At 44.3% G+C, this 17,620-nt stretch overlaps 1 protein-coding gene across 1 annotated transcript; it reads left to right on the plus strand.

The window, feature by feature from the left end:
• The first annotated feature begins 3,022 nt into the window (after nt 1–3,022).
• Nucleotides 3,023–17,006, plus strand: gle1 (GLE1 RNA export mediator). The gene is made up of 16 exons (XM_042100563.1): nt 3,023–3,263; nt 3,836–4,108; nt 4,318–4,464; nt 4,781–4,929; nt 5,602–5,662; nt 6,211–6,447; nt 6,595–6,820; nt 8,488–8,600; nt 8,698–8,767; nt 9,948–10,090; nt 10,879–11,069; nt 11,681–11,810; nt 12,571–12,675; nt 13,161–13,243; nt 15,344–15,407; nt 16,103–17,006. Exons 1-16 carry the CDS (start codon nt 3,165–3,167, stop codon nt 16,169–16,171), a joined length of 2,160 nt encoding a protein of 719 aa, XP_041956497.1. The 5' UTR covers nt 3,023–3,164; the 3' UTR covers nt 16,172–17,006.
• Nucleotides 17,007–17,620: the final 614 nt, after the last annotated feature.

The raw sequence follows: 17,620 nt of genomic DNA on the forward strand, positions 1-17,620 counted from the left end.
TGCCACTGTTACTGTATGAATATCTATGCTTTGCTGTACTTAAACCCTGTATGATTCTCATGGATTTCATGTTTCACTTTGGTATGTAATATTTTACCAACAGCATCCCGGTGACAACCAACCAACTAAGCCAGCAAAGACCAGCTAAAATCAGCTTCCAGCATAAGCTGGTTTATAGCTGGGGGGGGTTTTCAGCAAAGTAACAGAGTACGGAAGGACCACACACGGAGTAGCAATACATATATTAGATTTTTAATAAATTAATAGAACTTAACAAAATGGAGTGGAGTTGGATTTGGAAAATAAAAGTGTAAGCAATCAGTATAATGTGGTGCAGTGAATAATTTCAATTTCAACTTATATTTAATGTCACTTATAGAGCGCATAGGTTACAAAGAGGTAAGATGGTTACATAACCAGTATGATGTATGCATGAATCCTATTTAGTGTCAGAAAATTCAAATAGTCCAATGTAGGGCATGTATTGTCCATAGGGATTAGGAATTGTCATATGTCAAGTACTGGGTGGCTAGGCTGCACGGGCCAGGAATCCAGACAAGGGGACTGCAATAGGCAATGGTAGGTGTTACGGCCAGCTCGTTCCCAGACCGAAACATAAAGAGGGACACGGACAACAAGGTTCAAACCAAATATATTCATTTATTAAAGTAAAGCACAAGGTTACCAATAGCAAAATGTCTGGGGGGAAATGAATGAGAGTGGTGGCGTGCGTGTATGAGTGTATGGATGTATGGATGCAAAGAAGCTAGTGAAGTGGGCCTAAAGACAAAGAAAGAGAAAGAGAGGTAGAGATAGAAATGAGGGGAGAGAGCAAAGTGCAAGTGTGAGAGAATCAAAGTGAGGGCCTGCAAGAAGGAAAAAAATGCCTAATGAGAAAGATAGGGAACCCCTTATATGGCCCCACCCTAACCATAGGTGTAATCAATGAGGGTATTAGCCCAACCAGGCCCAGCCCTTCCCATGCACTGACAGGAGGAGGCCTGAAGGGGCACAGGGTCATCACATAGGGCAGTCATAGGGATGGGACTTCAGGTGCGATGAGGGCCAAACACAAGGAATAGTTTATCTCACAAGTGAGGTAAGAGGGAAGAGAGATAAATAGTAGGTGTTACTATAAGTCGTGATGGTTAGTATTAATAAGTATATCAATGTTATTATATAGTGTTATACTATAGAGACAAAAGGCAAGAGAGGGAGAGTTGAGAGAGAGAGAGAAGGGGAGAAGAGGGAGTTGAATGGCAAGACAAAGACAAGAGGTATGAGGGGGAGTTGAGAGAGAGAAAGAAGCAGAGTTGTACGGCGTGACACATGAAAAGTCCATGACAGCGCTATGCTATGGCAGCATACCTAAGGCATGGTGAAGGGTAGTCAGCACCAGCGCAGGTATGGTCAGTTGCCACCATGACACGCATGAATAGGGCGCCAGTCACATGAGGACACAGCAGAGGTAGTCCATTCCAATACAAACCCTGAAGTTCCACACTACACCATACCTAACTATGGGGGGCACTAAAGATGTATGTGTTAAGTCTAGACTTGAAAATAGGGTGTCTGCTAATCAAATTGATGGAGAGAGTTAATTCCAGAGGAGGGGTGCGCTGTAGCAGAAAGCTCTGCCTCTACTGTTGGGATTACAAGAACTCCAGTATTCTGTGATCGTAGCAGTCTAGGTGGGTAATGTGGTACTAAAAGATCTTTAATATAGGTGCCCAGCCATTTATGGCTTTGTATGTTACATATACAATTGGGCTTTGCTACTGGCCCAAATAAGAAAAGGTAGAAACAGTAATGATGCTTCGCAGCTTCACTGCTTGGCCCCCCATCAGAATAATAGCTTGTGGATTTTGAAATTAAAAAAGCCTATTTTCTTGGATGGAATTGCTCATGGGGGATGTCATTGGAAGAGGACACACTCAACTATTCATATAGGGTGGAATTGTTTGCAACAAATCAGTCTTGACCAATAGGGACCAGTTTTAGTGTATAAAAACTGCAATGAGAGAAATAGGCCATGGGAGTTCTAATCGAAAAAAAAAAAAAGCCATTTTATGCGATGGGGGTTTCACATGGGGGTTGTCATTGGAATGTGTGTAGCTGTTCAAGTGCTGAAATTCTGCAATTTCACAAATACATATTACATGTTCTAAGAGGTGGAAAGGTCACATTTCCACAAAAGAATTTCACAAGTGAGGTGTCATTATGGGATGTCTGTCGCTGTTCAAGTGCTGAAATTTTGCAATTCATTGGAAAGAGGAGAGAGTGTAGTTTCAGAATGTGGTGAAATATCCCTTGCAAAATCCTTCCTGAGATGAGTGTGGCTGTTCTAGTGCAGAAATTCTGCAATTTCACAAAATACATACTATATTTTCAAAGGGCAAAAAAGGCCATTTTCCACCATAGAATTTCACAAGTGGGGTGTCATTGGAAAGAGTGTAGTTTCAGAATGTGTTGAAAAATCCGATGCAAAATGACATGTAGGCCGTAGGGTATACATTTACTGTAGAAAAACGTCAAAATCTGCTACCAACTACATACCACCACCCCCCCCCTCCCCACACACACACACACACACCACACACACACACACTGCAATATGTACAAAATTATTTAATAGAAAACATAACAACAGAAAAAAAATATACACGCTTTTGAACGTCTGTGAACAATGCCTGTTCATCTGCAACATGCAGGCACATGCCTGTGTTATCGCGGATTTGCGGTCCACACTGGCCCCTTGTGGTAGAAAATTGCAATATTTAAGGTGGAATCGAAACTTAACTCCCCGCGATCTGAAAGGGGTGCTAACTTCAGCCTCGTGTACTTTTGGTTTCAATGAAGAAGTCTATGCATTTTCTGCAATAATCGCAATCCTACAGTAGTCTACCTTGTGAATTTGATCATTTTTTTCAAAGTAGTCTGAAATACGTCTTCTGTCTAGTATATGCCCGTGATGTGATGGGCCTTCGAAAAGCTCCAGGACAGGTGCACCCAGTCTAAAAAAAAAACTCGGTCTAAACCGGAAGTGCGTATAGGTTTGTAGTTTTCAAACCCGTCCACGGCACGGCATTTCCCCGGTACCTTGTTGTCAGCTTGTAGTTTGGCACGATCAGTGGTCAATTTCTGTGTCCTGTGTAGTGTATGAAATGCCTGCGGAAAGTTTAAGATGGGAAACTTTAGAAGCCTTGAAAAATTCAACAAAAGGGAAATTAAAATACAACCCGGATTGGCTTGAGAAGGGAGAGGTAGGACCAAAACCATGACACCGAACGTTTAGCTACAGAGCTAGAAGCTACCTTGCTAACGTGCTTGTCAGAGAGGGTGGGCCGCCTCACATCTTTGCTAATATTAGCAAAATGGCATTAGTCTACCATCACCGAGGTGTTATTGGATGTTTTCTGTACTAACGTTAAACCACATTCAACATTTTATTATGCTATAAAGTTATCTCTTGGATGAATAGTGTCTTACTTTACTGTAAGTTAGTATGCTAGGTGATCCATAGCTACCCTAACAGTTGATCCCTATGTTTGTCCAGCGATGGCTAGCAATCGTGAGAAATTATATCCGTTGCTGAGGTCGTGATTTTTTTTAGTGAGGATTTGACTTCACTTACTTAACATGATCATGTGAATGCAATATTGGAATGTAGTAACGCAGGAAGTAAACATTGAATGTGTCTAACGTTACTATAAACCTTATCTAACGTGACCTTAGCCAGTGTAGTATGATATCACAGGCGCGTTTTGGACAAGCTCGTGTATATGTGCACCATGCCCGTCTGGTCGCTGTTGACAGCTTGCTCCTCTTTCACTAGGACATCTTGGACGGCTGTAATGAGTCGCCAAGCCTGTCTCCGCTATCGGGACTCATCTTGAAAAGACTCAGCACTCGGCCTCTGCAGAAGACTCGTTCCCTGTGCTCGCCCTCCCGGGACACCAGCCCGGGCCTGTCCGAAGAAGAGCCGCTGTCCAGCTCTCTCCCGACCAGCCCCTACCAGACGCTGCTCAGCCCGGCCTCGCCCCGCGCCGCCTCTCTCCTCACCCTCTCCTCTCCACCGGATTCCAGCTCGAAACAGGATGACAAACAGGTGAGTGAGGAAAATCAAATCAAGTGTCTCAGCTTCTCATTTCTTTGACCTAACTGGTGAATAATCAGGATTCACTGTGCGTCATGTAGTTAGTAGTCCATTATATCTGCTGATTCAGTAATATAGCCTACTCAACCATCAGTGTATGTCTGTGACCTTGATGTTGAAACGTCACATTCATGGGTACGGTTTCCTGTGTGTTGTGACAGGAAGAGGACGATGAGCAGAGGGAGGCTGACCTCAGCCCAGTGGCCAACCCAACTCCGCCTCCCGCCATCTCGCTGATGTCACCAAAGGCTACCCAGGTGGCCGGGTTCATCCGCATCTGTGAGGAGAAACACCGCGCCAAAGCCAAGGTTCCCTCCTCACTTCCAGCTCCATCACAGCCTGTGTTTGTCATGTGTGGGGGTTTAGCAGGAAGGGATCTGCATTACAGTGCATTAAACTATTAGATTTGCACACGAGGAGGGTTCTGCATTACAGGGCATTATACTATTAGATTTGCACACGAGGAGGGTGAACTCATGCTATGCTTATAATTTTACTATTATACAGCATTCATATACAGATTCCTTGGCATGTATAATTAATATCCTTAACCACCACCCTACACACACACACACACGTACACGTGAACATCCTGTGGTAATCACTCTCATGCTCCTGCAACAGGCGGAGCTGAACCGACGTGTGGAACTACAGGAGCGTCTGGTTGCCACGGTAGCGGGCCTGGAGTCGGAGCAGCTGAAGCGCTTTGAGGAACTCATGGAGCTGAAGCAGCGACAAGAATTCCAAAGCATGAGGGACATGCTGGACAAAGAGTAGGTGATGGAACACTAGTCAGACATGCTGGACAAAGAGTAGGTGATGGAACACTAGTCAGACATGCTGGACAAAGAGTAGGTGGTATTCAGGGTTACATTTTCCAAAAGTATTGTTTAACACAGGAGTGGGCAAACTTTTTGGCTCAAGGGCCACATTGGGTTTTGAAAATTGGCCGGCGGGCCGCACAACAACCGAGCCGTCTGATAACTAAATGAAATGCTCGGCGGGCCGGATCCGGCCCGCGGGCCGCAGTTTGCCCACCCCTGGTTTAACAGCTACAATTGGTAAATGGTGAAGAGATTATAATTTCAAAACTCTGTGTCTATGGTCATTGGTCATCATGGTGGTTGCTCAAGGCCATAGCGGTCATCATGGTGGTTTCTCAAGGCCATCAGTAAATGCATTTCAAGGCACTAGGGATATGAAGAGTCAATTGGCTACCTTGAAATGTGCTGTTCAGGGTGTCGCGTTTCATATTGACCTCAGGTGCAAATGCAAAGACAAACGCTCAGGTACTCTATGCTGCTTTAAGCACGTACTGTATGCTTGGTGGTGGATGATATTTGTAGTTAGTCATTGTAATGAAGAGATCCAACCATAGATCATAGAGTGTTTGTGTGTGTTGAGTCCTTTTTAGTTTCATTCATAACCTTTCTGTTTTTCTGAAGGGCACAAGAGAGCCTGGGACGCCAGGAGAAACTGAAAGAGGAGCATCAGAAACGAATCAAGGTAGCTACAGAACCGGACCCTCGTCAGAACGTCTCTCTCCTTTCTCCTTCACTTCTTCTCAAGCCTCTTTGTATGACAGAGGTGCTTCGGTTTCTGTTTGAATCTGAGTGTTTTAGCAAAGCTCCTGATGACCATGATGAACTAAATGGTTCTTTCTATCAACGGTACAGATACAGTATATCACAATATAGTAAAATTACAATATGATTCACGTGGAACAGATAGAGATAACTGATAAAAAAAAACTTTGTAGCAGCTACTGTTCTACGTGAATTGTGAAGCTAAACTTGTATAGAAGTTCAGAGAACAAAAGTATTTACTTTGCTAACTTTGCTAATAGTTTTGGGACTGAAATATCATTCAAAATAGTCCTAATAAAGTCTTAAATGAACTTGTTCTCTCTGATCATGGGTGGACCCAGTTATGCATTTTCCCCTTGGGGATCAATAAAGTATACCTACCTATCTATCTATCTATCTATCTATCATCCTTTCCTTTTCATGCTTTCTCTCACTGTGATTGACACCTGTCTGTTTCCGCGGCGCCAGATCCTGAACCTGCGTCTGCGTGAGGCGGAGCAGCAGCGTGTGCGGGAGGCGGAGCTTGAGCGTCAGCGCCAGGCGGAGGGGCGGGAGCGTCTGCGGGCGCTCAACGCCGTGCAGGAGGAGGTGCTCCAGCTGCACCAGCTCCTGGAGCCCAACACCGCCCTCGACCACGCCGCCATCATCACCCGCGCCAACCAGCTCTGCTCCCAGGTGTCCGAGGTGGTGCGCACCACCGCCGAGGTCAGCGCACTCACTTTCTCTCCGCGTGTGTGTGTGTGTGGCCATGGAGAAGTGTCAGACAGGTTTCTGTGCTCGCCGTGTGTGTGTAGGCTGAGTTCCCGAGCATGAAACGAGTTCACAAGCGTGCGTGCGTGTGTGTGTGTGCAGGGTGAGTTCCCGAGCGTGGAGGACATGGTGGTGGTGGAGCGCGCGCTGCAGGACATGCGTGGGCTGGTGCGGGAGCTGCAGCAGCAGGAGGCGCAGGAGACTGAGCGCAGGAGGAGGCAGCAGGAGGAGGAGGAGCAGCGGCGCCAGCAGGAGCAGCTACAGGCCCAGCAGGAGCTGGAGAAGAAGAACGCTGCCAACGCCGCCAAGGAGAAGGCCAAGAAACGGGGTACGGGGGTACAGGGGGCCAAGAAACGGGGTACGGGGCGCTAGCACACAGGGTACAGGGCGCTAACACAAAGGGTACGGGGCGCTAACACACAGGGTACGGGGACTAACACACAGGGTACGGGGCGCTAACACACAGGGTACGGGGCGCTAACACACAGGGTACGGGGCGCTAACACACAGGGTACGGGGCGCTAACACACAGGGTACGGGGCGCTAACACAAAGGGTACGGGGCGCTAACACACAGGGTACGGGGCGCTAACACACAGGGTACGGGGGCTAACACATAGGGTACGGGGCGCTAACACACAGGGTACGGGGAGCCAAACATATGTATTACCAAAAACAACTAGTGTTCTATTCTATTTAAATCCCTAACCCTAACCAATCAGAGGCATATCAGAGAGATGTGCTTGTGAGGGATATTGGTAGAGACGTGCTTGGTGTTTGTGTAGACCCAAATCCGAAAGATTAAGGGTCTGGTCACGAATAATTTAATGGCCCAACTCAAGGGGCGGCACCAAGCATGGATTTGAAAATCTCACTGCACGCAATTGGATAGCACTATACGACCAATGCTTACTGGCTGATTCCAGACTTCGACGCAATTGGATAACACTGCGACTGTTATCTGTTTAACTCGCCTCTGGCCCGCCTATATTAGATACACAGACGTGATTGGTTCCCCGCGATACAAGGGGCAAAAGAAACGTGCATCATTCTTCATTGCCAGAGTGACTCGCTGACCAAATTGTATTGTATGGATCTTGTGCTCCCGCGAGAACTGTAGATTCCCAGGGTAGTGTCTGTTCCGTGTTCTGCCCACGGAAAGGGCAACCCAGCGTACATAGGATATTACTCAGTATTCCACATTTGTTTGTTTATTTTTGTTCAAAAGGGAACCAGGTAATAAACCTGGAATAATAAGAAATGCAATGTTTCAATTTCCATGTGTATACTACAACCAACACAGCTCCCCAGTTCTTTACCTCAATAGCCCAATAACATTAAATAACATTCAAAATACAAATAAATAATAATATTATTAATATACTATAATAATAATCCATCATCATCATCATAGTCATCATCATTTCATAATTTGCATGTACATTCAAACATTATGCACCATATTCAAGTCCTACCAAAAGCCTATTCAAAATGCATGCAGTGCATTGTTAAAGGTAACGCATGCAGAGCATAGCGTTACCTTTAACATGCAACGGACATAAACACAGCAACAACATAGCAAGGCGACAGCAGACAACATCAAGCGTACATCACAAAAGCAGACAAGAAACATTTGAAATTAAGAGAGCTTACCAAGTGGCTGCACACCGGGTTGAAAGTCATTACAAACTAAATGAATCTCGCGCTTCCTTTTCACGTAGTAAACACCGGTCACATGTCCTCACAGTACACTCCTCTCTTAAAGAGGCACTACACTATTGGGCTGCTAAACCTCAAACGTTTCTCCATAAGTGTTACTGGCATTTATAAGCACGTATAGCTCTGGCAGGTAAACATTTGATCACACATGCAAATAAGAAATAACAAAACTTCACAAATGACAAAACTCCACAGAAAACACAACAGTGTCTGTGAGGGATATTGGTAGAGACGGGCTCGGACATCATGAGACCTAATTGGTGGTGTTGTTCTTCAGGCTTACAGAACAGTGCAGATGAGAGCACCCTCAAGTGGTTCAGAGAACTACAGGAAGCAGCCAATCAGTGTGCGCAGTCTTTTGAAGACCTGAATAGCACAAAGGACATGCAGGTTGGTTCCGCTTTCTATGTTACATGAGACTAACTTTGGTAGGTCTCAATTGTTCGGTTGTGTGTAATAAAATATATATATAATGTGTATTTTACAGACTAAGAAGGTTCGAATGGAGCTTCAGAAGGCTGCTACCATCCCTGTCAGCCAAATCTCAAGTGTGTCAGGTGTGTAAGAATGGACATTAATTTCTTTAAGTACACTCAAACAAACTTCATAGTAAAGCATTGTGTACATGCTTTAAAGCAAAACTGATTGGTGTTGCCATCTTTCTTTAGCAGTTTTAGTAGCAGGTATTTTGATAAACGTTCAGTATAGTAGGAATCCTCTGATAAATGTTCAGTATAGTAGGAATTCTCTGATAAACGTTTAGTATAGTAGCAACTCTCTGATAAACGTTTAGGGGTGCGTTTCCCAAAACCATAGTTGCTAACCTGTTAGCAACTTAGTTGGTTGGCAACGGAAAATTGTATTGCAACCAACAAAGTTGCTAATTTAGTTAGCAACTATGGTTTTGGGAAACGCAGTTTTAGTAGCAGGTATTTTGATAAACGTTCAGTATAGTAGGAATTCTCTGATAAACGTTCAGTATTAGGAACTCTCTGATAAACATTCAGTATAGTAGGAATTCTCTGATAAACGTTCAGTATAGTAGGAATTCTCTGATAAACGTTCAGTATTAGGAACTCTCTGATAAACGTTCAGTATAGTAGGAATTCTCTGATAAACGTTCAGTATAGTAGGAATTCTCTGATAAACGTTCAGTATTAGGAACTCTGATAAACGTTCAGTATAGTAGGAACTCTCTGATAAACATTTGGTATAGTAGGAATTCTCTGATAAACGTTCAGTATTAGGAACTCTCTGATAAACGTTCAGTATAGTAGGAACTCTCTGATAAACATTTGGTATAGTAGGAACTCTGATAAACGTTCAGTATTAGGAACTCTCTGATAAACGTTCAGTATAGTAGGAATTCTCTGATAAACGTTCAGTATAGTAGGAACTCTCTGATGAACATTTGGTATAGTAGGAACTCTCTGATAAACGTTTGGTATAGTAGGAACTCTCTGATAAACGTTCGGTATAGTAAGAACTCTCTGATAAACGTTCGGTATAGTAGGAACTCTCTGATAAACGTTTGATATAGTAGGAACTCTCTGATAAATGTTTGGTATAGTAGGAACTCTCTCATACATGCCAAGGGCTGCAGTATGGGCACGTTAGCTTATCCCCTCAATCATCAGATCAGGAGCAGCATGCTGACCAAATCATCAGATCAGGAGCAGCATGCTGACCAAATCATCAGATCAGGAGCAGATGCTGACCAAATCTTTCTCTCCTCAGGCTCCAAGCTGAGGGAAGTCTTTGACAAGATTGACAAGCTGTTGTCAGGGCGACCCGTGGTCTCCGGGGGCAAGTCTGTGTCCACCTCCCTCCATCCCCATGGCCTGGAGTTTGTGAGCTATAAACTGGCGGAGAAATTTGTGGTGAGTTTCAGCTTTCAACTTTCAATTGTTTGTCCCAGATTGGCAATTTGTGCTGCAGCAGGCAGAGAACATCTAGCTAATAGATCACACAACAGCAGAGCACTGAACACATACACACACACACACACGGATCACACACACACACACGGATCACACACACACACACGGATCACACACACACATACGGATCACACAACAGCAGAGCACTGAACACACACACATACGTAGATCCAACAACAGCAGAGCACTGAACACACATACACACACACACACACACACGTGGATCACACAACAGCAGAGCACTGCACACACACACACACACACCGATCACACAACAGCAGAGCACTGAACACACACACCACACGGACACAGAGCAGAGAACAGGGTGGCTTTTACCAGTGTTAGGAATACATAGTTTGTGTGGGGACACTGAAAGCATTCATTTGGGCTCAGCTTGGTTGTTCTGTGCTTGCACACCATTGCTTTGCACTGTGTCTGTTGCTGCACTTATTCAGAATTATTATACATTTTTCTTTCAAGAACAACATAAAAATATTTAAAATTGAACATATAATAATATTTAAAATTGTTAGTGTTTGACAAAGTGCAGTTTTCACAGCCGTTTGTGTAATTCTACAAGCCTTCAGTCAGTATGCCAACTCAGACTTGCGTGTGTGTGTGTGTGTGTGTGTGTGTGTGTGTGTGTGTGTGTGTGTGTGTGCGCATGTGTGTGTGTGTGCGCATGTGTGTGTGCGCGTGCCCGTGCGTGCCCGTGCGTCTGTCTCCAGAAACAAGGCGAGGAGGAGGTGGCGTCTCATCACGAGGCGGCGTTTCCCATCGCCGTGGTGGCCTCGGGCGTGTGGGAGCTGCATCCCAGGGTGGGCGACCTCATCCTGGCGCACTTGCACAAGAAGTGCCCCTACGCCGTGCCCTACTACCCACCCATGAAGGAGGGCACCTCCGTGGAGGACTACCAGAGGTAAGAGCCCAGCCACTAAAGGGCTAATGCTGCCCCCACCTGGCCTGGAAGTGCTACTGCAAATCATTGTGTATCAAGAGAATCGCAATGTTTTTGTGGTGAAATGCGTCAGGAGAGTCTAGGAAATGTGGTTAAAAGCCGTAGGGATCCTGCACCCCATGTGGAGCACCGTGTCATTCTCAGTGTTCTCATTTTACCAGCTGGCTCATAGAAAAATGACCAGAGTAAATGGACGAATATTCATTTTTGAATTTACTGCAGTTGTCCATGCGTTTGTTTTCACCGAGTTGTCACAAGCAGGAAGTGGCCATGATATCGAGAACAAGATTCGGAAGGTGAATGAAACGCAGTGTTACACAGCTGTAAATCGAACGAGATGAAGCAGACATTGTGTAGAATTTTATAAATTCAAGTTCTGTAACAACATGAACCATTGTTTCTCTGTTCTCTGAGTGTTCCCAAATAATTAAAATAATTTGTGTTATTTTCCACAGAAATCTTAAGCTTCTAGTTTGAGTCTGACTGTCTATAAGTCTGCTTATATATGGGCGAGTGTGATTCGATGAGTGATTGTGTGGTGTTTTTGCTGACTCATGTCCACACCCGCACAGGATCCTGGGATACCGCGTGGAGGACTCTGGAGTAGAGGCGCAGGACAGCTTCCTGAAGAGGATGTCTGGGATGATCCGCCTGTACGCCGCCATCATTCTGCTCAGATGGCCGTACACTAATAAACAAGGGGTTAGTCACAGCTCTGACACACACACACACACACACACACACACACAATCATTCAGCTCAGATGGCTGTACATTAATAAATAGGGCAGGATGATGAATGATATTGGATGTTAAGAGTAGCCTTCATATGTAATCCCCCACAAAAGTGGCGCTTCGGACGAAATTATGCTTTTAAACGAAAGTTTGACTCGGGTACATTCACAAAAACACCCTAGGACGCATTTTGGCGAGAGTTACGCTTTAAGTTGGAGGATCCTGGGGATACACACACACACACACACACACACGGTCATTCAGCTCCGATGGCCTTACACTCCAAGGAAGAGTACAGTCACCACTCTAACACAAGCACAGACACACACACACACACACACGCAATCATTCCGCTCCGATGGCCTTACACCCCAAACAAGGAGTACATTCACAGCTCTAACACACATACACACACACAGTGTTGAGCAGCATAGCGGACTGTCCGAACCCCAACCAGTAGGCATGGCTGAAGTGCCCTTGAGCAAGGCACCTAACCCCTCACTGCTCCCTGAGCGCCGCTGTTGTTGCAGGCAGCACACTGCGCCGGGATTAGTGTGTGCTTCACCTCACTGTGTGTTCACTGTGTGCTGAGTGTGTTTCACTAATTCACAGATTGGGATAAATGCAGAGACCCAATTTCTCTCACGGGATCAAAAGAGTATATATACTATACTTATACTTATACTTATACACTTATACTCATGTTCTGCTGCTGTCCTCTCTGCTAGCCGGACCCACACGGCCTGAGCCACGGCTGGCGCTGGCTGGCCCAGATGTTGAACATGGAGCCTCTGGCGGACGTCACGGCGACGCTCCTCTTCGACTTCCTGGAGGTAAAGCCCAGCTCCTGAAGACTTTTTTACATACAGCTATTTAACAGAATTAAAGGATAATTCTGGTATTTAACACCACTACACCATAACACCACTAACCACTCGGTGAGTTGCACAGTTTTGAAAACAAACGTTTAAGGGTTGTTTTAAGGACATGTTTGTGCATGCCCGTAGGCAGCCACTCTGAAGCAGTAAAGGCAATTCAAACCCAGTCAGAAAAGTCGAGACAGGACCAATCGTCAAAATTTCGGTGTCCACCACTCTAGTTCATCCAAAACAAACCAGAAAAGGGACTCAAAGTGCTAAATATCGGAATTATTCTTTAAATGGTCTTGGGAAATCACAGTTTGAGAGTAAACAGCTGGTTATAGCAGTATGACTTCTTCTGAATATTAATCGGGGTCTTGAAGTGTTATATTTAGATGAATTTGTTTATTTATTATTTATTAATTCAGCGGTGAATGTGTGTTTGTTTATTTATTCAGGTGTGTGGTCATGAGCTATTGAAGCAGTACCAGGGTCAGTTCTGGAAACTCCTCTTCCTCATCAAGGACGACTACTTTCCCAGGTACCCACCACTGCACATGCGGTACCGCGGGTCCGTACGGTTTATCTTTCACCGGTCCGTAGGGTCTCTTGCTATTGTGTAGGGGTGAGATAGATGATAAAAATAGATGATATTCGGCTAACTGGTTAACTATTCTGTTTTTTTTATTCTGAGACTCTCTTCCCTCCACTTCCACCTTTATTGTACATTGTTTTGTTTCACATTTGCCACATTCTGTTCAATTATCAGTGGTTTTACATGTTGAACTTGAACTTCAAGCTACGATGTTAACTTGAACTCCAGGCTAGGATGTTGACTTGTACTTCAGGCTAGGATGTTAACTTGAACTTCAGGCTAGGATGTTAACCCTTAGAACCCGATTGACGGAAAGTGCATCAAAAAACACACCCTTTCTTCTCTGTTACATTGCTCCGGAACTGTTCATTGCGGCGAGATAAAACCTTTATTGCATGACAGTGCAGAAATGGGGCTTTCCAAAGAGACTACACACTTGTCTGTACGATCAAGTATGAAAATGAAAAAAAAAATCATGAAATTAAATCAAATTCTCGTTTGAATTACTCTAGTTCTAGTTCTGGATAGCCTAGACTCAGCTGAAAAAAACAATATATAATATGTGTGTGTGGCACTTAAAATGACCAGAATAAATCCTTATGAATAAAGTTAGCGAAAATGCCCTAAAAACAGCTTAGGGTTCTAAGGGTTAACTTGAGCTTCAGGCTAGGATATAGTACTTACTCTTCAGGCTAGGATATAGTACCTTACTCTTCAGGCTAGGATATAGTACTTACTCTTCAGGCTAGGATATAGTACTTACTCTTCAGGCTGGGATATAGTACCTTACTCTTCAGGCTAGGATATAGTACTCTTCAGGCTAGGATATAGTACCTTACTCTTCAGGCTAGGATATAGTACCTTACTCTTCAGGCTAGGATATAGTACTTACTCTTCAGGCTAGGATATAGTACTTACTCTTCAGGCTAGGATATAGTACTCTTCAGGCTAGGATATAGCACCTTACTCTTCAGGCTAGGATATAGTACTCTTCAGGCTAGGATATAGCACCTTACTCTTCAGGCTAGGATATAGTACTTACTCTTCAGGCTAGGATATAGTACTCTTCAGGCTAGGATATAGCACCTTACTCTTCAGGCTAGGATATAGTACTTACTCTTCAGGCTAGGATATAGTACTTACTCTTCAGGCTAGGATATAGTACTCTTCAGGCTAGGATATAGTACCTTACTCTTCAGGCTAGGATATAGCACCTTACTCTTCAGGCTAGGATATAGCACCTTACTCTTCAGGCTAGGATATAGTACTCTTCAGGCTAGGATATAGCACCTTACTCTTCAGGCTAGGATATAGTACTCTTCAGGCTAGGATATAGTACTTACTCTTCAGGCTAGGATATAGTACCTTACTCTTCAGGCTAGGATATAGTACTCTTCAGGCTAGGATATAGTACCTTACTCTTCAGGCTAGGATATAGTACCTTACTCTTCAGGCTAGGATATAGTACTTACTCTTCAGGCTAGGATATAGTACTCTTCAGGCTAGGATATAGTACCTTACTCTTCAGGCTAGGATATAGCACCTTACTCTTCAGGCTAGGATATAGTACTCTTCAGGCTAGGATATAGTACCTTACTCTTCAGGCTAGGATATAGCACCTTACTCTTCAGGCTGGGATATAGTACCTTACTCTTCAGGCTAGGATATAGCACCTTACTCATAGCACCTTACTCTTCAGGCTGGGATATAGTACCTTACTCATAGCACCTTACTCTTCAGGCTAGGATATAGTACTCTTCAGGCTAGGATATAGTACTCTTCAGGCTAGGATATAGCACCTTACTCTTCAGGCTAGGATATAGCACCTTACTCTTCAGGTACGCAGCTCTAGGCCAAAGCATGCATGCATTGAGACCTTTCTTTGTTTTTTGTACGGGTAAAGCATTGTCCTCTTGTGTACTGAAAGAGTTTGCGGAGGCTTGTAACCCAGTTTTTCCAGTGGTGCAGGCTCATAGATATGCACCTATATTTAATTTTCCAAACTTGCTTAAATGCTTCATTGACGGCCATATTTCTCTGTTGCAGGATTGAGGCCGTCACGAGCACGGGTCAGATGGGCTCCGTTATGCGGCTGAAGCAGTTCCTGGAGGTGAGCAGACCGATCTACTGTCTGTGCTGATAACCAGCCGTGGCCTACTGGTTAGAGCTTCGGACTTGTAACCGGAGGGTTGCCAGTTCGAACCCCGACCAGTAGGCATGGCTGAAGCAAGGCACCTAACCCCTCACTGCTCCCCGAGCGTCGCTGTAGCAGGCAGCTCACTGCGTTGGGATTAGTGTGTGCTTCACCTCACTGTGTGTTCACTGTGTGCTGAGTGTGTTTCACTAATTCACGGATTGGGATAAATGCAGAGACCAAATTTCTCTCACGGGATAAAAATAATACTTATACTTATACAAAGCTTCTGTATTACGGCATGGTCATCTCACATATCCCTAATTTAAAAGCCTCTTAACAAGCAAAGTTCTCATGCATTAATTATAGCTATCATTCTACATGTGGGAGCATTGAGCTGACTCATAAGTGTTTGCACTTAACATCTTACCTAAGGTGCTAAATTAGTCAATTGATTAGTTATTAAATTAACTTTTAGTTAGACTTAAGACTTTGTACTATACCCATTATTCAAGGTAGGGCCCACTGTCTGATGCAATCTCTTAATCTAAAGCAAACAATTTGTTAAATATTATTTTAGAAACCTGTTGGCTAATATTATATAAATTGTAGAATATGTCTCTAACCAGTGGCTGTAGATTACTCACCATAAGTACTGTTTTCCTTCCCAGAATGCTTTGAGAACCAAACAGATCCCGCCTCCAAAAGGCCAGCTGGCCTCTGGCTTCTGGAGGACCTGATTGGTGGCTTTCCCCTGAGCTCCGCCCTGGAAAGGTCTTGATTGGTGATCGCATGGATCGTCGAGCCATCCATCAAACCGCCCGAGTGCCCCGAAGAGCTGCTGCAGTCGGAAGAAACCTCCCTCGCGCTACATTCGCATGCTACACAACCTCACGGCCGGGCCGCCAAGGACGCGGCCCCTTTCATTAGTTACAACAGACCTCTGAAGTTCACCTACAAAATGGACCCGAAAGCTGTAATCTTTGCCCATATAAGAATATCTTGGTACCATCTTCTGTGTAAGGAGATCCTGATTTCCTTATATGGTCAAGGATGGCAGCTGTGGGTCCTTTTTGTAGTCGAACTTTAGAGGTCCTTGCACTGTGCCTGTGTTGATACCCTTTGCGGTATTAAGCCTTAAGTCAGTTTAGGGTGCTTGGCTACCGTGTACAGAAGGAACATAGTGTTCAAACCATGCATGGATTTTTTTTTCTGTGGTATGTCATATTACACAGTATGTGGAATTTGACACGATGGATAAAGTTAGATGCGTGTGTTTTAATTAGCTAACTGGCTAGGCCAGGCTCGAGCTTTTACTGTTCTTGACCATCTCCGACGTCAAGTCCCCAGCATCCTCATTTTACGGGGGGTGCTAACTCTGTTGTTTTTTATTTATTTGCATTAATAGATTGATTGTTAATCATGACATATCTGCTTAAGCCATACATTTAAGTACATTTTAATGTCATTGATAGTGTATTATACCTGTGCATAAAATGAAATGAAGTGTACTGTGTACATGCTTTTATAAAGCATGCCTTACCAGTAATAAATTGTGCACATCTTAGCATCCAAGTTGTTTGTGGGATGTTCATTCTTCCATTTAGTTAAGAGAGCTTAATCAGGGTTTGGGAAGCACTGGCCTTGTTTCTGGTAAATGCAAACATGTTTGCAAAGACAAACACAACGTTCTACTTAAGCATCTCTAACTAGAATACGCCCATTTCCATGTCCAGGTGTCCGGCCGCACTGATGTTAATGATGCAGCGCAGGTATTCAGTGCGCTGATGTTAATGATGCCTTCCTTGGCAGCGCAGTTCAGTGCGCTGATGTTCATCATGTTTATGCTTGGCAGGGCAGGTGTTCAGTGCACTGATGTTCAGGGTAAAACGTCTTCCTGGACTGTGCTGTTCCACAGTAAGGTTTACACAGTGGCAACATGTTGCGAAATGGGCTAATTAACTTCCGATCACGTCTGATCTACCTGTAGAAAATCCTTTGTCTCAGACTACATGGTTGGACAGTGCACTACGAGCATCAGACTGTATGTCTATTCAATTAAACATCACATACCATAACTGTGAAGTCGTTTTGCTAAAACGCATACACTGTAGACCTTGGAGACTGCAATCATTACAAACTCAAGTCAGTGCTAAGAACCTCTTCCACTATTTTTATGATCTATTTAT

This window comes from Alosa sapidissima, chromosome 8 (assembly GCF_018492685.1).
Source record: "Alosa sapidissima isolate fAloSap1 chromosome 8, fAloSap1.pri, whole genome shotgun sequence".
In the NCBI taxonomy this organism is placed as follows: Eukaryota; Metazoa; Chordata; class Actinopteri; order Clupeiformes; family Clupeidae; genus Alosa; species Alosa sapidissima.

Coding starts and splice junctions, on each gene's coding strand:
- gle1 (XM_042100563.1), top strand. CDS start 3,165: ATGCCTGCGGAAAGTTTAAGATGGGAAACTTTAGAAGCCTTGAAAAAT. Junction 13,244..15,343: donor AAGGACGACTACTTTCCCAG/GTACCCACCACT, acceptor TCTCTGTTGCAG/GATTGAGGCCGTCACGAGCA. Junction 15,408..16,102: donor GGCTGAAGCAGTTCCTGGAG/GTGAGCAGACCG, acceptor TTTCCTTCCCAG/AATGCTTTGAGAACCAAACA.